Genomic DNA, 24,072 nt, shown 5'->3' with positions numbered 1-24,072 from the left:
AAAAAAAAAAGCTTAATATTTATTTGTTTACTTTATTAAACATTTCATTCAATGCACGCATGCGTAAAGCATACATTACGTGTAGTCGAAATTAGAAAATTGTAACCAGAAAACTATTTGATGTGTATTCGTGATATTTATAATGACGAGGAATTTGATTTAAATCTTATCAAAGACGGAGTACATCAAGATGAAATACTACATTTAGTAAAGAATTATAAGCCGAATAAAATAAAAACATCTGCCCTGAAGATGATAAGGATAGTGCTGAGAGATCAACCTCGAGTTCTTCACGCGACATGATGCCCCCCCCCCAGCGTGAAATTGATAAACAGATTTCGGAATGGTTAGAGAAACAAAATATATGAATTTATCCATTTTTGCAGCAATTCCACTTTTTGTTTGATGGATATCGAAACATGTTTTCGCTTTGTAGATCCTTTGGCAGCTCCAGAATCCGAAATTCTTTTTGACATAATCGAAAGTTCAAGCTTACTTATAAAGCTTATAAAATTGCTCTAACAGTGTGCAAAAAATAATAAGCCGGATCCAATTCGAAGATTAAGGAACAACCCAATCTGCAACGTTAAGTGAAATAGATAATTAGATAATTTTAGCTTAGCTTATACCGTCTGTTATACATTAAACGCAATGCGTAAACGTATTATGCGCATGTGTAAAGGTATGCGCATGCGCAGAAAGTTTGTAGCTTTGAGGTCCGGATTATAGATCATTCCAGATTATGGACGTCCGGATTAAAGACTTTTGACTGTATATATTATTGCAAAAGATGGCGTCTATTATTTGAAAATGAAAGTCTTAAATGAAGCTTGGAGGGTTACTAAATTAAATGTAAAATGCTTTTTGATTCTGATCAAAAACATTTATTCAATTTTAAGTTGTCCATTTTTTAAGTCCAGTTGAAAATGTATGTACTATAAACTAATCTTACAGTTGTATTGTATAAATATATGGTACTCTTCTGTTATCAGGTCCGGATTCAGAAATGTATGAATGCATATGTGTGTGTGTGTGTATATAGATATACATATGAACACTTAGGCTGCTATCAAACGTCGGTTTGTTTCGGAAGAACAACTGTTTGGAACAATTTTTCTGCTTTGTCACAACAGCCAATCACCACAGATCGCTTTGGGGTTAATGCAAGGGAAACTGGTTCCCCATTACAAACAAGCTGATAGCATTCAAAGCTGATAGCTGATTGGTTGAAAACGAACAACCTGCAACTTTTTTTGGAAAGAAAGGAAAAAGTCGCGCATCTTTCTTTCAATAGTAAACCAGGCAGAAAAATTGTCCGAAACAGTTATTCGTGTGAAACAAACGCCGTGTGATATGGGCTTTACATACATACATGCATACATTTTTAAATTCAGTTCCGATAACAGAAGAGTATCAAATATATCAGATGGAATTTATTTCTGTAGTTAAAAATATTTTCATAATAAATGATTTTTTTTAATGAAAATAATTGTTCCATTTTATGTTACAGGCTGTAAACACTGACAAGTTAACATTGTTCATAAATACACTTAATGGCAAGGATGGTAGTGGGTAAGTTAATAGATCTGCTGATTATAATTTTTGAACTAATTTTTTAAATATTTTTGTATTCGCAAACATCACTTCTCCAAAAGTGTTTTCTGCGTATATCTTGAAATATTAAAATGAATAATTTTGTTTAAAAACCATGCTTTTATTTAGTTTTAATAGTAAACATTATATAATAATACAGTAGACTCCCATTTATCTGCGGAGCGGACTATCCGCGCTAGCCGAACAAAGTTTTTTTTTTTTTTTTAAACAAGCGTAAAGCAAAGAAAATAAAAATGTTCACAAAACTGAGAGAAATGATAAATTTGCTAACATCGTGCTTATTTATGGCAAAAATATCCTAGGCCTTCTCGGAACCTTCCCCTCTGATGAGTAAGTGATTTCTTACTCACCCTTGCAGTGCCCGCTGCACCGCCCTCTCTCGTCTTAATCTTACTGACTTTTCCACTTCCTCCCACTCGCCATTGTTAGTTTAAGCCTGATAGTGTTTGCGAACTGGTGGGAGTTAATTTCTTATCTTTTAATATGTTCAGCGCTTGTGCTTTTTGGTTTTGTGTTTTTCGTTACCGATTTAAAATGTCAGGAAAACGAAAGAAGGTTATGTTGACGATTGCACAAAAACTAGAATTAATTTCCAAAGTAGCAAACGGTGCTACAAAGCAGCAGATGGAATTGGATTACGGAATCGTGGAAACAACAGTGCGTGACATTCTAAAGCAAAAAGACAAACTGGTGAACTTTACATCAATGTCGGACAGTGCTTCTGCAACGAAAATGCGAAAACCTATGAAGGGTTCTACCTTTGATGAGCTAGAAACGGCATTGACAGAGTGCTTAGCTCAAGTTCGAAAAGAGAGTACTTCTGTAAATAGTCATATCATTGCAGCAAAGGCAAAAACCTTTTTTGAGTTGTTAGGCCTGAAAGGAAATTTTGATGCGTCTTCTGGCTGGTTGACTCGTTTTAAGCAGCATCATGGAATTCGAGAAATTGGACTTCACGGGGAGAATATATTAAGCGTAATAAGCTAAAATAGTAAGCATTAGTTAAACATTTCCTGCTGTTTATTTTACGTTGTATTGTACATAAAACGATTTTTCAAAGTTTGAATGAGTGTTTTCTTATTTGCTATACCCGTTTTTAGCTTTTTTCGGATTATCCGTGCTTTTTGTTATCCGCGGCAGCCGCGCCACCCAATTCCACTGATAATCGGGAGTGTACTGTAATTATTATTTTTATTTTTTAAGAATTTTAACTCTTGAGGCCTGTATTTTTTATTTTTTTTTTTATATCATCAGTCACCATTATATAGTCTGCGACATTTCTATACTTGCTGGAAATATTATGTTAGACCTTCATTGTCTCTACCCAATTCGCATTTTTATGAGAGTATTTTATTTCATATGTAAGTAATAAACAATCAGATTGATTGTCTGTCTTTGAGCTTACAGAGGGTTATAATTCCAATCAAACATTCTGAAACTTCAGTTCAGATAAGCTGTTGATAAATCATGGTAATTTATGTCTAGAAACAGTGAGTTTCTCTTTCTCTCTGTCCCCCTCTTTTTATGTTGATGAAAGACATATCACATGCCAACTTTTACGAATTTTTTGTAATTTTTACGAAAATGCGTTTGGCTCTACGATTTTACGATCATAATCCATTTTTTACGATTTTTTTCCTTTTTCAAGTGTTTTCAGTGATTTTTGTCAAAATTTTAGAATTTTTCGCCAATTTAATCGTGTTTTACCGCCAACTACCAACTACTTCGAATCCAGTAACCTGCGGTTTCTCCCAACTCGCAGCTTAACCAGCCAATCCAATGCGCTGAACTTGTTTCTCCCACTCTTTTCTTTGTGGGTGCCAGATTATTTTTTTCGCTTTCGCTTCAGCAGCAAGGGAATTACTCAGCGAGCGTGGATTGTCGCATTCTGTTTTTTTTTTTTTTTTTTTTTTGTTTGTTTGTTTGTTTGCACGTGCTATGAAATTTCTTAATACGTCATCGTTACGAAATGAGTTCAAAAAAACCATATTCTCAATATTTTTGGCCTGCCTACAAAGCCGAATTTCCAACAATTAAAGAATCCTTCAAAGGAAATAACTATGCATTTTGCAACGTGTGCGTGTGTGACTTCATAATAAGTCACGGTGGAAAAAGCGACATTGTGAAGCATGTTAAGTCTAAAAATCATGAAGTTAATGCTTTGGCTTCGACAACGTCAAAGAAAGTGGATAATTTTTTTTTTCAAATTCGGCTACGAATTCGGATGCCGATGTCATTTTGGCAGAGTGTTTGTTTACTGCATTCCTCATCGAACACAACGTGCCGCTAAGCGATGCCGATCACGCCGGTCAACTTTTCAGACGGATGTTTCATCTTTTGACAAATTGAAAATTCATCTTTTGAAAAGATTCGTTTTTTTTTATTGATAAAGTTCCATTTTTGTTAGCAATTAAAGAAAATGAATGCCATAATGATGCTTTAGATGAACTACAGAACCAATTTTCTGCTGCACAGTTTGAAGACTTTGCCAGTTCTGGAGAAGATAGACTTGATGTCCTCGTTGGTACCTTAAAAAGAATAAAAAGAGCTGATGGAATACCAAAATATGATAGTCTAGCAAGAGTTTTATGTGCTATTCTGGTAATTTCACACAGTAATGCTGAGTGCAAGAGAGTCTTCAGTGTTGTGAAGAAAAACAAAACTATGTTTCGTTCTTCAATTTCACCAAAAACTCTAGAAAACATTTTAATTGCTAAATGTTATGAGGAAACTAATTGTTATGACAGGAAATTTTCCAAAGAATTTTTGGCTAAAGCCAAAAAATGCACTCTAAATTCATTGCAATAATTTTTTTGTGTAACATTAAGTTCTTGTTTTATGTTTCCTAATAAATTTTTTAGTTACTACTTAATTGAGATTTACTAATGTAAGTACAGTTTTCTTTTTTCTATTTGTATAAATTGTTATTTTTTCAATATCAAAGCATGATATTAATTCTTCGTGTTCTTCTGAATTTTGGAGAAATCTTCTGAATTTTTATCTTTAGAGGTTGGCAGGTATGCATAGTTGCCATGGTTTATTGACAGAGGACAATAGTATGGCATATTAAGTAAATGTAAGAAATCTTTTTGTTTTTGGAATACACAAAAACTTCATCTGTTTAACTGTGCAGCAAAGAATTTAGAAGTATTTCATAAGATAGCATCTGTTTTCAACAATGTAGTAAATAACATGTAAAATTTCAGAATGAAGGCTATTCGTGCAAAACTTATTGTTTAGGAAGTTTGGAAACTTATTGTTTGAGGGAGCTGTTAAAGACAGTGTGGGCTTGCCGAGTAATCCCAGTTTAAAGTAGAAGCTCTCAATTTTCAATCATATTCCAACCAACCTGTTTTACAACATATTTCTCGTAACCATCTTTTATACATAAAATTTCTTATGATTTTTAAGTAAGTTCAAATTTTTTGTTTGCATATTAAAAAGTTAATAAGTTTATTAAATAAACTTAAAAGTTAATAAGTTTTATCAACAATGGACTGTCATTATGTATTTGGGAATATCTGCTTAAAAAGAATCGTAATACAGTTCTATGATAAAAATCGAACACAGCTACACGTCATCTGGTGCACATCAGCTGATGAGCACTAAGTAAGATTAGGGTCGATAATTGTATTTCTGTGGTTGCTATGCAATATAAACTTTGTATGCTTTGAAAACTTGTTAAACATTTGCAATCTTTTGTCATTATTATGTTTTAAAAAAAAAGTAAAATAGTTATGCATGTTTCAAAATTATATACAGATGTCTTTCCTTGTTTTACTTTGTTAAGAAAATATATATTTGTGATGTGTATTGTTTTTCGTGATTTTTTGATATCATGTGGTGAAAGGGATAGCAGAAAACACTAGCATGTAGGATGTTTAAAAAGTAATATAAACAAAAAATACTTTCACTGTGATATTCTTAAAACATATGTGTATACTAATATGCAAGAACTATATGTAAATTCTATTCAAAGAAATTAAAATTGTTCTGTGGAAAGATTGGAGCAACAGTAGCTGTTTCTGTTCTATCAATTCAAGTTTTGCATTTAGTGTTTAATTTAAGATATTTAAAAAAAATTCAGAACCAAAAATTTTTAGAATTTAGTAACACAAATAAGCCCTCATGGTAAATGCTACGAACAAAATTATACAGTCAAAAGTCTTTAATCTGGACTCATCAGGACTTCACTGATTCCGGATTATCTATTTTTCCGGATTATAAGATCATCAGTTTAAATCTGGTAAGATGGCATGCAGAAATTATAAAATTAAAAATATGAAACCGTAATTTATGAAATAAAGAGCAATTATGATCTAAAGGGTATCAAAATTTACAAAAAAAAAAGCTTAATATTTATTTGTTTACTTTATTAAACATTTCTTTCAACGCACGCATGCGTAAAGCATACATTACGCATAGTCGAAATTAGAAAATTGCAACCGCAAAACTATTTGCTTTGTATTCCTGATATTTATAATGACGAGGAATTTGATTTAAATCATATCAAAGATGGAGTACATCGAGATGAAATACTACATTTAGTAAAGAATTATAAGCCAAATAAAATAAAAACATCTGCCCTGAAGATAAGGATAGTGTTGACAGATCAACTTCCAATTCATTGTGCACCACGTCAGATTATCTATTTTTCCGGATTATAGATCATCAGTTTAAATCTGGTAAGATGGCATGCAGAAATTATAAAATTAAAAATATGAAACCGTAATTTATGAAATAAAGAGCAATTATGATCTAAAGAGTATCAAAATTTACAGGAAAAAAAAAAAAAGCTTAATATTTATTTGTTTACTTTATTAAACATTTCTTTCAATGCGCGCATGCGTAAAGCATACATTACGCATAGTCGAAATTAGAAAATTGCAACCAAAAAACTATTTGCTTTGTATTCGTGATATTTATAATGACGAGAAATTTGATTTAAATCATATCAAAGACGGAGTACATCGAGATGAAATACTACATTTAGTAAGGAATTATAAGCCAAATAAAATAAAAACATCTGCCCTGAAGATAAGGATAGTGCTGACAGATCAACTTCCAGTTCATTGTGTGCCACAGCGTCCCCCCCCCCCTTCACAGAGCAGCGTGAAATTGATAAACAGATTTCAGAATGGTTAGAGAAACAAAGGAGCCTTTATCCATTTTTTGCAGCAATTCCACTTTTTGTTTGACGGACATCGAAACATGCTTGCCCTTTGTAGATTCAGCATAGGAAATTCTATTTGACATAATCGAAAGTTCCAACTTACTTTTATAAAATTGCTCTAACAGTCTGAAAAAAAAAAATAAGCCGATTCCTATTCGAAGATTAAGGAACAACACAATCTGCAACATTAACTGAAATAGATAATCAGATAATTTTAGCTTAGCTTATACCGTCCGTTATACATAAAATGCGCATGCGTAAACTTATTATGCGCATGCGTTAAAATATTACGCTCATGTGTCAACGCAAATTTGCGCACAAAGTTTGTAGTTTTGAGGTCCGGATTATAGATCATTCCGGATTATGGGTGTCCAGATTTACGACTTTTGACTGTAAAGCTTCTTTCTTAAAAAAAGCAAAATTCATCTCTATTATTAGCCATTAAATGAAAAAATGCTTAGATATTAATTAAATCGTAAATACTCAGATGTTAATATGTATTTAAAATTGGTTTGCCATTAAAAAAAAGTCATTCGCCGTTTATAGTGTATCAGTGCAAAATGCCAAAACAAAATTACTAAGCCCTTGGGATAAAAATGTTTTTTCTATACAACATTGCCATTGCTCGCTTTGAAATCCTTGAGTTTGTTAATAAAAAACTCATTAATGTTTTACAAAATATGAAATTGATATTTAAATATATACTTGCATGGTTGTTAAAAATTTTCAAAATGTTTTACTGAATATATAAATATAATTTATTTACTTTTGAAACCATTTTGTCTTAGATGCACTGAAAGTATAACAATATTCCTACTAGGTTGAAAAAAGTTGCTTTTAAAATTTGTACTACATAGCTTAATCTAAAATTAAATTTAAGTAATTAAGAAATAAAAGATTTTTAATAGTAATCAGTTTTGTTATTTTTCTGCCTTTCAAACTGTATTTATTTAATAGCTTTATTTCAGTTTGTATCACAAATGTTTTCTCGTGACTTGCTCCAGTTGCAGTAATTAATTGAGCCCTTTTAAACGAAATTTATTTCATAATAAACTTTTAATTTTATATCTGGTATGCTGGGCTTACTTTAAATCAACAGCAGTTATTCTTATTGATTTCTTTTTCCTTAAAACTGCATGTGTATAATTAATTATTAACGTACCATTTTCATGGTTTGATGTAAAGTAATATAGAAAACTTTTCATGCTAGAATAATTTTACTAAAACTAAAAGTCATGTACATTTTACCCTCCTTTTTATATTTTAGATCTCATCTTGTTACTGTGCCACCAGGACCACACCTTTCAGATGCTTTAGTGAGTTCTCCTGTTGTTCAAGGAGAAGATGGTAGTGGTGCAGTTGGTATAGGTGGTATGGGTTTTGAATTTGGAGTTGATCCTAATGAAGATCCTGAATTGGCCTTGGTAAGACTTGAGTAATAATTTTTGCACCTTTGTTTACTTAAAACTCCTTTGTTTTTGAAGTAGCATGCATGAAATACTATATCTTTGGAGCATAAGCACACTTCTAGCATATTATATCCTTAGACACATTACTCCAAATATTTGCAACATACATATATCTGAAGCTTCAGAATTCCCGTAGGAAGTTCAGTTTTGTAACCGATATACTTGCTCTCTTATACAGTTAGTGTCATATGAAATAAATGAGAGAAATGCTTATGTACACATTTGAGAACATCCTGTGAGACTTAACATATAATAGATCTCTGAGTTCAAATAGTTGGCTTGCATGTGACTCCATCAGTGTAAGCGCATTTAAAACTGAAAAGTGAAAGTCCATACTGTTCATTCTTTAGAGATCCTTCAGCCTCTGGCCTCTCAAAACAGCTATACTCCCAACTCAATATAAAAATTCCTCATTCGGCCCATTTCTAACTCTGTTACGATTTATGCTGTTCCCAGAACTTAAAAAGTTTGAATTTAATTTCTCCCAATAACTTCTAACTTAGAAACAGCATCCTGTATTTTAAGCAAATATTTGGTTTCTAGATTTTCCTTGTTACTTTCTAACAATAGTTACTCTGTTTAAAAAAAATTCTTTTGAAGTCATTGATAGACTTGAGAATATTTCTTCCCATCACTCAATTATGTTTTCTTTTGGTGTTAAATTATTATTTACTAATATTTCTGTTAAGAGAACATTAAGATGTTTACCAGACTTTGAGAATTCCATTTCACATTATACTAAAATTTCTCTTACTGAAGTTTCTTTGAGTCAACACTTTGTTTTGCACAATAACTACTGTCACTAAGCTGAAAGATTACCTATGGGTAATCTTCATAGTCCAGTTCTTGCTTACGATTACATATACTATTTGGAAGTTAAATCATTTTAAAAAAATCTTTTAGGTTCTGGATTTGCTATAGTAACACATTCACACATTTTGACAGTAATAAAGAAAACTTAACCAATATTTTGTCTGCTATAAGTTCAGTTGATCCAACGATCCAGTTCACTTTTGAAATTGAATCTGATAATTCCCTTCCTTTCCCTGATATTCTAATTACCTGTAATGAAATTGATTTCATCAGTGCTGTTGCATTACAGTGCTCAATCATATATCTGTTTTGCATTCCTATGCTAAATCTTATCACCCTGGTAAACAAAAAATGGCTTCTTTTTACTCCATGCTTTCAGAGTTTGTTTTTCTGGATCTCTGCTGTCTTGTGAATTTCTTATTTGAAGTCAGTGGTTATCAACAAAGGATTTTCTCCCACAATCATTGATAAAGATCTTTAAAAAAATTCCTGTCTTACCATCAAAAACACACACTGCAATTAGCCATAACAACTTTATTCCTCCTTCTGTCAGATACAAAATTACTCCAATTTTTCAGAAATTCAACTTTTAGGTTACTTTCTCACCTATCGGTAAAATTTGTTCAATTCTTAAAAATCCCATCTCTTGATTTTTAACACTCCATCGGTCACATGTTTCGGAACATGTTTGTGTGCATTGAGCCTGAGAGGCACTTCTTGATTTACTAAACTTGATTTACTAAATTGGCTCGTTTACCCTGCGAGTATATCCTTCATCTGATAAATAACACTTGCTCCCATAATAAACTGAAAACAAGGCTTTCCAAAATGCAAAGGGAAGTATGTGGTATATAAGCGATAAAAGCATAATAGAACTTCACAAAGTATATGGTCAGACATATTGATTAAGGATCTCGTCTCGATATCTCACAGCAGTCAAAATTGCTCCATGGAACACATGCAGGTCAATGTGACCGCCGAGAGAGATCCCAGCACAAACCATTATTCCACCATCTCTGTAACTGTGTCATTCCACAGTAGTAACCCTAAAAGATCCTGCATAGTAGAGGGGGAAAAGGAAGTAAAAAAGGATCACAATGTTTATATCATGTGGCAATATAAAGAGATGATCTCTGTTTGTTTACATCACACTCCTCCACCACAAAAGCTAACACCACATTTTCAGAATGTGATCATATTGAAGATCAATATCCTAAAACTGCATTCAAAAGTAATGCGCAGGACATCATCTAGTGGTCTTTAAAAAGTTCTAGGAGCTGATGCAAATGTGTGATGGGCGAGGTGTACGAGAAAAGAATCTGGCACACAAGCAAGCAATGCTTCATGCTTCTTGCTAGTCTGCGTGAAAGATTATAATATTGTATACTATTAACAGCAATTTATCTCAACATTTTGAAATGAAGTGGCATTTTTCTTCTTCTTCTTCTTCTCTTTTTTAATGAAAAGTATATTTGTAATGTTTATATTAGCTGTATGTATTCCTTTTAATTTATATTCTTATGAATTTCCTCCCTTTTATGTGCCTCTTTGTTTATCCAAACAAGTCCTCTCTTAAACTGACTATTTTTTAATAGGCTCTTAGAGTATCTATGGAAGAACAAAGACAACGACAAGAAGAAGAAGCCAGAAGAACAGTTTCTGCAACAAGCAATGAATCCGCTGCAACTTGTGGTACAAATGGTAAGTAGTTTCTTGTATTTAAGAGAGCTGGCTATAACGAAATCCCCCCCCCCTCTTTGCTTAATCTAAAAATTGGTCTTCTCTTACTGCATTGCTTTATTTGCAGCTAACTTTTTTGTTGTTAGGACAGCTTACAGTGTAGTTCAAAATTTGTAGTTTGGGAGTGACATATTTGTAAAGTAAATTTTAAAAAAAATTAAATATGGGGAAAGGATGTAATATATGATCTGTTATTTTTAGTTATTTGCTTTTTAGATGGTTCCTCTAAAATTCTTTGTTTTAGTAACATCTGCAGGATTGACTGAAGTTCTTTTCAATCCTTCATATATTACTAAACAGTTAAACAATGCTGGGAGGATTTTAAACTTAAATATTCTACACAACATATGAAGTATCACATTACAAATGCATCCATGTTATCTTGGAGAAGCATGGCGGAGATACATCATTAAAAATTATGACTATTTTGAGGCCCATGCTATATTCAAATATATGAGATTACGAATGTAATCTCATATATTTGAATGACTTGTAAAAATGACCCTTTCAAGGGCCACTCCTGGTTTTGCTTTGTCAAATTGAAAGAAATATAATGGAGAAAAAATTAATAAATTATGTAATAAATAATTTCCATTTATGCATTCTTAATTATTTTTATGTTTGCCCTAACCAAAGAAATAAATAACTCAAATGGTAAATCGCATACTACATCATTATCAAATATGGTATAGAATAGTAGTAATCAAACTGTGGGTCGCAATCCCATTTGGGATCACTAAAATTTATATTGAGGTCACAAGGTAGATAAAAGTCCTAAAAATTCTGAATTGATGATGTGTAACTAGGTGCCGATACTATGGGATTGAGATTGCATTGCCATAAAATTCGAATATCACTGGTATAGAAGGTACATAAATTGAAGGATAGAGAAGAGTGAATACCTATTAAGCTGTCTAATTATGATTTTTCAATATTTATAATTTGTAAAGAATACTGTTGGAAAAAATTTAATTTCATTAGTTTATTTTAAACTTTATCTGCTGATGGATTTTAATGGCCTATATTTAAGGTTAACACAGTTTTGTTTGTTCTTGCAGTTTGGGGCTTTTAATCAAAAAGAAAGATTTTCTGTTCTGGTTTATGTTGTAGGTCAAATTAAAGGATTAGGTTTCACTACTAGAAAAATATATGCATAAACAAATATTTATGGTATTGACATCACATGTAAATATTCTATGATAATAATGTGTATTATGTAGAACAGTTTATATTTGAGCACTTCAACAGATGATTGGGCACATTAATAAAATAAAGACATGAAGAAGTGATTATGGAAATAGTTAAAAATCACATTTACATATAATATTTTAAATTACAGGTAGCAATGAGGAAGCTATGCTCGAACAAGCTGTTGCAATGTCTTTGGCTACTGATACCACTCCGGCTGCAAGTGCTCCATCAGTTCCAGATTTTGCTTCTATGACAGAAGAAGAGCAAATTGCTTATGCAATGCAGATGTCTTTGCAACAATCTCGTAAGTAAAGACTTTTTTTTTTTTTTTGAGAAAGAACCAAATTGTTTTAACTCGCCAAGCATAGAGGTTGCCTAAAGCTTCTCTAAAATTGCCTTGAATAAGTAGTATATTCACTATGCACTGACAAGATCCAATTTGAGAAAGCTATATATTTTTATAAGGTTTTTTTTTAACTGATGATCTGGATTGTTAGATCCTCAATAGGTAGAGTTGTGAAAGTTAATTTTATCAGTAAATGTAACATTATTAGTTCAGACAGTTTAGCATAGAAACTTTTCTCATTCCATTGTATATGTTATAAAATATTATACATAAAACTGCTTACTTTATGATCCACTGTGTTTCGTCTTTCTTGAAAAGATGAAATGTACTTGAAAGTAACTTTTTCCTTTGACAACATCTCCAAAATTGATGAATATTTGATTTTATGTCCCTGTCTCATAACCTATTTGCTTGGTTCACTTATTTTATTGAACATTTCCGTCATCCCTTCTTATCTTGCTGGGATCATCAATATGAGAGATATTCCAGAATATATATTTATATTATTACAAAACATTTTTTTTAAATCTAATATAAGCATACCTAGTATTTTTGCACACTAAGCTACTGAAAAATTATCAGTAAAGACATAAAGTAAGAACTTTAGGACCAGTTTTTCATAAAGACCAAAAATTGAAATTCATAAGTAATAAATTTCATAAATCCAATAAATGTATAAAAGAATTTAATAAATGTTAAAACTAAATTACCTCAAACAAGTAATACCATAATTAAAAAAATCAATGGCTTTTAAAGAATAAAGAATGCAAAAGAAGATGAATTCAATCAACTTCAATGCCACTTTGTCGAGATAAGGAACTTTGAAATCAATCAAAATCTCTCTTCCATAAAAGATCCTTTCTTTTCTGTATCCAGAATTAGCCGATAAACCATTCCAGTGTATTTTTAATTATAATAGTTTACCCAAAAATTCTGGCCCCTCCCCAAAGCAAGGAAAAAACAAAGTAAATTCTATTAAAAATTTTACCTTTAAACGAAGAGAACTCAGTCCAAAGAATTGAAAACGTAAGTGAAATAATAAAATACTTTCGTAAAAAATTCAAATCAAACTTCTACCTTTAAACAAAGAGGACTTCATCTAAAGAATTGAAAACGTAAAGGAAATTATAAAAATTTAGTGAAAACACTTAATCCACACGGAAATGAAATATAAATTCACAAGAAATAATTAAAAACTTTGAGCGTTCAAACTTTTTAATTAATAAATGCTACTAATATAATAACTGCATAATGCTACTAAGATATAATTTGTGAAAATAGATTAAGTTAAAATTAAAACTAAACTGGCAAAAGTATAAAACAAGTAAAAGTATAAACAATAAAATGTTAATTGATCAAATTAATTCTACTGCAAATTAAAAATGGAGTAAATTAATTTTTTTTTTTAATTATAAACTGAAAATGGACTTTTCAGTATTTTTTGTCATATCATATCAATTAAAATATAGCAGTATTAATGACTAAAAATGCATGCTTAATGGATGGCAGTTCTTTAACCATTCACCAAGAGCTGTTGTTGGGAAGCGTACCAAAAAATTTAATTTCCTTTTAATGTAAGCACTAGCATTCTTTCCTTTATTATTTACTGCCAGCATCTCTGACCTATTTTTTATGTGTGTTATGTTTGCATATATGTGTGCTTTTGTTTTGCTCATGTTCCATTAGTGTTTAAAAAACAAAACCTTAAATAAACTGATGCATCTCAGTGAAACTGACTCCCCCTTGTTTGCAAATGGATGGAGTCTCCCCCCCCCCCATCTGGCAGAGTGAGGATCTTTTTCAAGTACGTAGATTTTAGGAACTAGTTCCTCGAATCCCCCAGCTGTCAGCGCTTCAGCGCTAGTCGCAGATCCTGGTCCTTCAAAGTCATGATTTACACTACTCTTGCTCTAGCTGCAGATTGCATTCTGGGGGAGTCTTATTATTCGCTCCACTCTTGCTCTAGCGTCAAATCTGGCTCCTGCAGACACTGATTATTTGCGATTTCCGCATCCTCACAGCTTGTTCCCTTGAGTTTCATTTCGATTCTTTGAATAGTATAGCTATGTATATTCACTATTAGCTATTTCATACAGTATTACTGAAATATTTATGAAAGATAATAAATTTTTAATTATTTACTTATTTTACTAATGTCTTGTAATCAAGAGTTGTGAATTTGTCGTTAGTCTTCTTTAAATTTAGTATATATTTATAAACATAAATTTTTCCGCCTAATGTATTTTTTCAAGGTTGCAGAACAAAATATGGACCCTACTGCATAGAAGAACCTCGAGCAATATTTGATATCATTTTGTCAAATTAGATTTAAAAAAGTGGAAAATACCAGTATTGTCAGTAGACAATTTTTGGGATATGCTTCTAATCTAAAATTTTATTTTTACACTGTGCTTTGTAGTAGCAACAAAATGTTAATTATAGTAAAATAATGTAATCTTTAAAAAAATGAGTTTAGTTTTCATTATTTTTAAACTTTTTATCCCAGATTTTTTGTTGTTCTGTGTAGAAATGGTTTTTTTTTTTTTTTTTTTTTTTTTTTAGAGAGAGAGAGAATCTCAGATGTACAATTGAAAGAAATCAGTCCAGAGAGTGAACAGTTTGGTTGAGTTGATTCCAGCAATCCCACTCCTTGTTTAATTCTTTCTGCTTTCCCCCCCCCCCCCATCTTTGCACACCACTCTTGATCCATGCCTGTTCCGAGCACATTAATCAAGGCCATTGTTAGTCAGCAGTGAATTGTTAAAAGAACAGATTCACTTCAGTGAGCAAATGTTCTGATCTGATTCCTTAAAGGAATAGTTTTGCCCATCTCTGTTAATGACTAAAAAGTGGAAAAGGCTGTATTATCTTCAGACTAAGTTGTCAAGACGAGTTAAAGCCATCTTATGAAAATATGCTTTTTCCGAGCAGATTTATTCTGTTTCTGTAAGCTTAAAATTATCCGAGGCACTGAATAATAATATAAATGCTTTCAGTACCCCTAAAAATTAAAATTTGCTCCATTACAGAACAAATCTACCCCCTCCCCAACATACACATTAAAAGAAACATATTCAGTAGTTACCTGTCCTATATACAAATACAACTGAATAAAATTCAAATAAATATGAAAAAAATGTAGAACTCCTAAATTTTTTTAAATCTATTATTTTGGGCAAAAAATTTAAAAATTCACGTCATTAAATACAAATTTAAAAAAAATCATTACAAAAATTGATACACAACCAAAATGTAATTACTTGCATCTCTCTGAACCTTTGGTAAAACAAATAACCATTATAATCTGGAATTGTTTAGAGGGTGATTAAAGAATGTGCAGACAGCTTTGCTTTTGACAAATTTATCCTTGCCATGTAGTACTGGTGAAAAAAAATTGGAATAAAAAAAAGAAAAGAAAAAAATCTAATAAATTAGTTTGGTTAAGTAATGAAAAAAGAATCCGCAGACATTCTATCGTATTCTTTCTCAGAATAAAACACAATAAATCTGCTTGAAAAAGCTGTATTGTCATTAGAAGGTTTTACCTTCTCTTGCAAATGTAAGAGTTTGAAGATTACAGCCTTTTCCATTTTTTAGTCATTTATAGCCCTATATTTTAATTTGAATCATATGGCAAAAATTATTTTGTGTCCATTTTCAGTTTTTAATTTTTGAAAAATTTCACTTTACTCCATTTTTAATTTGCAGTACCATTAATTTTATCATTTATTCTCTTAGTTTTTATTTTGCGTGTTTAATTTCAACTTAATTTCTCTATATATATATAATGTTAATTTATTATTATTGTTGTTTTTTAATCAGCTCTATTCAGATGGAGATTTACTACAAAAAATTTGCAAAATAAAGTTAATTTAATTTTTAAGTTAAAAACATGAGTGGATAAAGGAATATTTTTCCTTGGGAAAAGTACTTAGTGTTCCCCCCCCCCTTTGAAATAAGCAATAGTGTTTTTTAGGAAATGCATTTCAACTTTGGAATAAGCAAAATTCAATCTAAGACTGGCATTAATTGTAGGAAAAGAATTTATGTTTTTATGAAAATCTGAAATAAGTCCTTCCTTTCTTCAGGAAAGAAAAGAAAAATTTTACATTCCCTTTCTTAAAGACGCATTCGAAGTTAGATTTTCTATAATTAATATCTATCTGAAGCTGAAATTTCCTTAAGTTGGAAGGTGGGGTATATATTTTTTTAATTATTTGCAGTGGGTTTTATTAGTAATTTTTTATAGTTTAAATAATTAGTTGAGTGAACATTTTAATAAAATTTCATTTCTTCAATGCAGATGATGGTTCAGATGAGGAAAGTGGTACTCCTATGGAAACGGATGATAAAGATCAAACTAAGGTATATGTTTTACTTTTTAATATAATTTTAAAAAGTTACATTCTGTCCTCGTCAAAATATCAAATGCTTATCTTTAGGTTTCAAAAGGGCACTCCAGATGTAAATGCTGAAGTAAAACATTTGATTACAAAGTTTCATCGACCACGAAAATTGGCAGAATTCGCTCCAGATTTGTACCAGTCATTCCAGCAGAAATTTAAAGAAACAGATTGCTTTTTATTTAGTTAATTAACCTTTTCGCCATCCTCTCCTGTCCGCAAAAATTTCCCCCCAGCGGTGACGTCTGTTTTTCGTAGCATGTAATGTTATTTTCTCTGTACATCTTAACTTTCCATACATGACTTTCGTAGTGGATGAATGTCAATGAATATTAAGTAAAATTATAAGGAAATAAAGCATAATGGAAAAATAATAATATATCTCCTTATTTCTAACAGCAGGCTAATTTGATAACATCTGATCCAGGTGGTCTACACCTCCCATTTTGTTGTTGTAATCTTTTACAATTATTGTTTTTTTTACAGTTCTTTTCCGTGTTCCAACATCAATCATAAGTTATTATAGACTATACTCATCAAACGTATATCCTTCTTGTCTTTCCAATTCACAACCTCATTTTTTCTCTTTTTCTGCTGAGTAGACGTTGAAGCCATCTCTCACTGTAGAAGAACGCTTGAGGCACGTTACAGCCGCCCTGCGGAAGTTTCACTTGAATGCGCTAGATGCATTACGGACGACGAAGAGGTTAACATACAGAAGTTATGGACATGACATATTAATGCCTGTCGTAATTTTTCACATTGCACAGTCGGTGTTTATTCATTTTCATGTATGTCGCATGTTTTGAAGCCAGGATCTCATAAATTTGAAAATATTCTACTGTATGCTATTCTGCTGAAGGCAAGTCCCAAAATTTAATATTTTTTTTTAAATGCAATTAAAAATCAAGTAAACAGTAGTTAACTTATATAGTTTTTTTACAAACGTTAAACAGACTTATTGAGAATAAACCAGGTTTATATAAAGCCAAACATTACGACATGATTGTTAATTATTGGTGCTAATTCACAGTGTTTAGCGATAGATTTTGTTTGATTCAAATTGTAGTTTTATTCGAGTCGCCCACCAACGGCCGAGCGGTAAAGTCGCTGAACACTGGTAGTTCGGTCCGAGGTTCGAATCCCGCAAATGGGCAGACTACATGGGCATTTTCATGGTTTTACCCATGTGTAACATGAATACGAGCCAGTTTCCCTTAGAAAGCCCTCCACGAAGGCATCCCTTCCCTTAGGCAGATAGCCGTAGTGTTCTCTGCCATAATTAAATAAACCAAACCAAACCTTATTCGAGTCGCTGTATAAAAAAGTTACAAATCTCTTATTTGCTTAGTTTTTTGTTAAGAAGAAAAAAGTTTCTAAAATTAAACAATATTCCAGTTGTTTTAGGTTTCCATTTAGTTGAATGCCAGATGATGAAACAATCGCACATTGTAATGAAAGCACTTTGCTGGATATTGATATATATATATAATGAAACATTCACACATTTTAATGAAAGCGCTTAGCAATATTGATGGCATAATACTTAACAATGTGTGTCTGAAAAGTTTGGGTTGCCCTGTGTAGAATGAAATGCACATGAATACACATTGAGAGACATGCCAGCAAGTGCCGCTCTGGTACAAATCACCGAAGTGAAGCAGTGGTTCACACTGTGACTAAGCTAATGGAGTCAGTGTGAGAACTCATGTCATTGTAAAATGGAGCATGGCGTTGACCGGTGGCGTAAATAAGGGTATGCAAGGAATGCAGTCGCATAGGGGTCCGAAGGCTTAGGAGGCCCATGAATGTCCTGCTGAACTACATTTACATAGTTAAACTTAAAACACGTATAAAAATCATGTATTCGAGTAGTTTAGTGTACCAAAAAGTTTTCTTAAAAGAAAGGGGGGAAAACTTTACATATTTTCTACAAAAATTGTAAGTTCAAATAGTTTTCTTTATGAAATTTATGATAAGTATGTTTTATATTTAACAAATGTATCATTTACATTATAAAAGTTCCTATTTATGACTTGCATTTTATCGAATAAGTTATGTTCATAAGCTCAGTTGATCACAGGGCGCTGTATATTAGTGTAATTTCTTTTTTGTACCTGTCATGTTGTCTGTCAGTTTATAACATAGCTATTTACTAGCTTGCTAAATTAAGCGAAAAAAAACTTAGATTGGCGCAGATTTTATATAGAAACTCAATATATACTTGCATGTAAAACTTACTGGGTTTTATTTAAAAATTTCCGCAAATGTAGACTTCCTTCCCCCCATTTTTTAAGCATAGTAAATTCATTTGGGGGGAGCAGGAAAATTTTTTGTACAGGGCCCAAGAGTTCTAGCTATGCCACTGGCATTAACATGAAGTTTTACTTCAAATTAGGGAAAACGGAGACTCGCAAAATGTTAATGCAAGTGTGATGGTGTTGAAGCAGTGAGTAAAAAGGATATATTTGATTGGTTTAAATTCTTCAAATGCTTTTGGATCAAACGTCAACAAGTCCAATCCCAGCCAGAACGTGGATTTTTGAGGATGATTGGCGTCTGTCTTTAAGAATGACGGCAGAAAAGTTGAAGATAAGCAAAGGCAGTGTAAGTACTATTGATTGTGAACATTTCAAAAAGCAGAAGATTTGTGCTCGTTTGTACCATGCATGCTGACAAACGAGCAGAAACAAACTCGGATGTAATTCTGTTCTTCAGCACCCTTCTCATTCTCCAGATTTTTTGCTGTCAGACTTCTATTTGTTTCTCTGCCTTAAATTAACCCTGAAAGGCTTATCCTTAGCAGACGTTGCAGATATCCAACAATGCATGACCACAGTACTTTGAGTGATTGCACAAAAAGCATTTGCTGACAGTTTCCAACAGCTTTACAACCGATGTCAGAAGTGTGTTGTAGTTAATGGTGATTACTTTGAAGGCCAGTATAGGTATTTTGTTTGTAGCTCTTGCTTGAGACTGGTCCCACCAGTGGCCGAGCGGTAAAGTCGCTGAACACTGGTAGTTCAGTCCGAGGTTCGAATCCCGCAAACGGGTTGACTGCATAGGCGTTTTCGTGGTTTTCCCCATGTGTAACGTGTATACGAGCCAAGAAAGTCCTCCACGAAGGCATCCCTCCCCTTAGGCAGATAGCCTTAGTGAGCTTTGTCATGATTAAGTAAACCAAACCAAAAACTTATTTGAGACCATTCACCAAAGTTTTCAGACACACCTTATAGGATAGCCTAGGATGTAGAATGTTGAATCCATAAGCAGGGCTATAAAGCATAAAAGGAAAAAAGCATTGAATTACCTGGATTGCAAATCAAAAATATAACTGTTGTTTTACGTGATAACCCGCCCCCCCCCCCTGAAAAAAATTAAGCTCAAGTGATGTTTTATTTCATTCTAGTTCGACAAACAAAGTTACAGTGCTTAGTATCAAAAATTATTCAATTTTTAATTTCAGCAATCATTAAAATGTTTTAGTGCTGATTGTAGTAATATTATTGTTTTAATCACTGCAGTTAAAGAAACTGTAGTGATTAAAAGAAGCACTTGGTATTAAAAAATGTGATGAAAATATGACAGTAGTTAGTAACCATGAACAAACACCAATGAGGAATTTAGCAAAACATTACAAATAATAGGTAGCTTTAAAAGGGCTGGAAATGAAATAAGTTGTTAACTGTTACAGATTATAGAACTCCCTCGAGAGCTTTTTCGAGATTTAGAAGCAGAAATAAGCCCATATTGTTAATTAAAAAAATAAATAATTATTAAATAGTATTTTGACAAGAATGCCTAATTCAACTGTGTTAAAAGCGTCTAGATTATACTGTATAATGATTTAGGTGTAGCCTATCATGAAAAACGGCAGCATCTTTTAGCATTTTAATCAATAAACAAAGCTGTTTCGTAAAATCTTTGCTGTTATTAGAAATAATTTTATTCTTTTTGTTTGATTAGTAATAGTATTCTAAAAATTTTGAATTTCAATTAATTAGCTTGTTTTGAAATTGAAAAGTCTTCTTTTAACAAATAAAGTAATATTTTTGAGATTGTAAATTTGTAGGTCAAGGTGATCTGCTTTGATGTCATCTTTGTTAGTTTGACTAAGTTTAAGGCATTTAGGATTGATGTCTTGTTTCACAATTTCATTGTAATTATTAATGGCAGTGATATCATCAATATATGTGAGGTAAATTTCAAAAGTCCTGGTTAATGATAATTGTTAATAAAATTATATTCCTTAAAAAAAAAAAGTCGCAGGTTACAGTTGGCAGTTGAATTGTTGTTATCAATAGATTTAATAATTTATAGGAATTAATTTATAGGAAACTTTTACTTTGATGTTTAAAAAGATTGTAAAAAGTGTATATATAAGATAGAATTCTCATTTCTTGAAATCAGTAAAGCCTTTAAGTTTAATGCTAGAAAATAGGTTACAGAGCTGAATTATGCTATTGTTATTTCATTAAGTGGAAGGGTAGTGTATAAGTTCTCAAAACTCATAGCAGTTAACGTTGTAAATTGTTTGTTTGTGGTTTTAATAACACTCTGGTTATTGTTGATTATCTAATTGTTATGTAATCAGTGTTTATTTGTTTCTAGACCTCAATACAAACTTTTCTGAGAATTTGGGTAAAATTTATATTGAACCCTTTTTGTAATTATCCACCATATTAGCTAAAAATTTGATTAAATTTTTATGAAATTTTGGTAGTGCATGGAGTATTTGGTAGTGCATGGAGTAATTGGAGAATTTATTATAGTGATTTTAAGTTTTTTATGAAATGCTTTAAATCTATTAATAAAAGTATTTTCTTGATTTTTAGAGGTCTAGTTAAGTAAATTTATTATTTAGTTCATTGTTAATAATTTCTTGACAGCCTATTTTACAAGTAATACAAAAATTGTTGTTAGCTTTGTCAATAGTGGTTAAACTAAATTTTTAAGCTCTTCTGTATTTTAAGTTCCTTGTAGTTAAAATTGATGCTATTGTTATGAATTTTGTATACGTAAATAATTTTAGTGAAATTATATGTAAATTGTAACATCTCTTATATATCCAGGCTACATTGAATGTAAATGACAAGATAGCACCAAGTATGGTATTAGCGACTGCTTTTTGTAGCTAAACTTGGCATAATTTTGGTTTGGTCCCTATGTAATTGAAACTCTTCCAGCAATTTTGAGAAATTGAAGGCACTGGAAATTTCTTGACTAATTTTAATAATTTTCTTGACTAGGACTGGAGAGGGCATCAGTTTAGTTCAGAATTGAGATCAGAGTTTAGCTCAGAGTATTGGGAGATCACTGTGTGAGAATTTTAAGTTTTTTATATTGTCTCTTGTTTAACATTCTTAGTAGTTTTAAGTGTAACTGATTATATTCTGTCATACTGAGAAGAGCAGTACGAATACTTTTGTAAAAGCTACAGATCTGTAAAATGTTTCTGTTGGGAAAATAAATTTTATCAAGCTTTCACTGGTTCTGTACACATTCCGTTCATTATGAACCCATACGTATGTAACAATATAATTGAATTAATATTATTTTTAAGGTCACCTAACATGTTTCTAATTTTTAAATGTATTGAGTGGATGGCAGTATGTGTAGCTGATGCTAGTAATATATTAGTCAAGGTTGTATATCTTCTTAAGACAAATATTCGTATTAGGTTAATTTCGAATTTGATGCCTAATTTTTTTAATTTCTTAAGCTGTTTGGTTTTATAATAATATTAAGATCTCCAGTAATAATGTGTTTGTGATGCTGGTGAGTGTATACTGATTATCAAAATTAAAGGATAATTACAGAAATAAAACGTAACTGACACTTAATGTAAATTTATTAATAGAAATGTGTACAAAGACATTAGTTCATTGCAGTTGATTATTTGCAGAATACTGAAATTAAAACCATATTTATGAAAACTGGAAAATGATGAAAAAATTAAGTTACCACTTGGTGACTGTTTGGCGATATTTCAGTCCGGTCCTGATGCCTATATGGAACTGCAACTGTATCTAGCCTTTTGGTATAACTTTATATGCCTTCAGTAATTTCAAGTAGTGTAGAATTTATTTGAGATTTCTCGCCATGAGGGGAAAACTAGGAGGATGGAGCAGGCATGAAAGTGCAAGTTGGCAAAAAAAGCTGAACAACGAGCGGACACAAAATTACACAAAAGCTAAATAAGCATGCGCGACCCCCCAAAAAAAAATTTTAATAAAATGTCAACCTTTTAATATAAAAAGTATTAAACATATACATATAATTAAACTAAAATAATACTTGTACTTACTATTTTGCTATTAATTTTATCTTCCACTTATTAAAAAAAAAAAAAAGTAAATCACAAAGAGATTGTAATGAATTAACCTTCTTTAAGAAGTTCTTTATGTAACTTAATTTAAATGTTGATACATGAATACTGTACACAACATTACAACACACTAATAAACATATTTATGTTATATATTACTGCCCATTTTCAGGCAATGACAAGTTTTAGAGATAATATATATACATATATATGGGTTCTTTAGTTTCAAAATCACAATTCGTGTTCAAACAAAACACATTTAATAAAACATTAATACATCTATAATATAGTTCATCTATTAATACAACATATATAACATCGTTTATCTCTTACCGCGATATCTATAACATCTTATAATGCTCGGCAGATAGCCCTAGTGTGCTTTGCCATAATTAAATTAAATTAAATACTATAACATCTTATATCTATTAACATGACAACTATAATGTCTTACATCTATTAATACAACATCTATATCATCTTGCATCTCCTCTCATAAAACAAAGTTGCAAGAGTTCTATCAGTTTCACTCATGCAGTCAAAAGCTAAAAATTAAACAGCGTGTGAGGAAAACTATTAAGCTATGGATTTAAAATCCCACATTCGGCCTTCCTGCTATGCGTCGACCTCGACGACATTATTCTACTCTTGACATCATAAATCATTGGTCATCTTACATCATCGTTGTCTTCGGTAAATTAACCATCATCAAGAATAAGCCGAAACCTGAAACAGGGTTCGTACGGTCCTTAAAAGTCCTTAATTTTTTCAAAAATGATTTTTGGTGCTTAAAAGTCCTTAATTTTGGCCAAAATGAATAAACGGACCTTAATTTTGCTCATTTGACATTTCTTATCATTTCTAATGATTGCCATTCTAAGTGTGAATTACCATTTCTCATGAATATGGAATTAAAACTACACGGCTCTTAACAAATCTGTTGGCGGATTTGCGTTGCAAACGATTAAAAAAAAAAAAAATTAGCTATCCGAACG

The 24,072-nt window shown here is 31.5% G+C and overlaps 1 protein-coding gene across 1 annotated transcript in view; it reads left to right on the top strand.

Annotated features, from left to right (window-relative positions):
- Rpn10 (regulatory particle non-ATPase 10) overlaps window positions 1-24,072 on the top strand; it is a 92,425-nt gene that overhangs the window by 57,827 nt on the left and 10,526 nt on the right. The window contains exons 6-10 of the mRNA XM_085824443.1: window positions 1,511-1,572; window positions 8,055-8,211; window positions 10,665-10,770; window positions 12,149-12,304; window positions 16,650-16,711. Coding sequence (XP_085680569.1) covers window positions 1,511-1,572; window positions 8,055-8,211; window positions 10,665-10,770; window positions 12,149-12,304; window positions 16,650-16,711 — 543 coding nt within the window. The remainder of the gene's footprint in view (window positions 1-1,510; window positions 1,573-8,054; window positions 8,212-10,664; window positions 10,771-12,148; window positions 12,305-16,649; window positions 16,712-24,072) is intronic.

Source organism: Stegodyphus dumicola, chromosome 1 (genome assembly GCF_044657685.1).
Source record: "Stegodyphus dumicola isolate Sdum_Otavi_A_Nest chromosome 1, ASM4465768v1".
Classification (NCBI taxonomy): domain Eukaryota; kingdom Metazoa; phylum Arthropoda; class Arachnida; order Araneae; family Eresidae; genus Stegodyphus; species Stegodyphus dumicola.
Note: the sequence above shows the minus strand (reverse complement) of the source record. Positions and strands in the feature narration are given on the sequence as shown.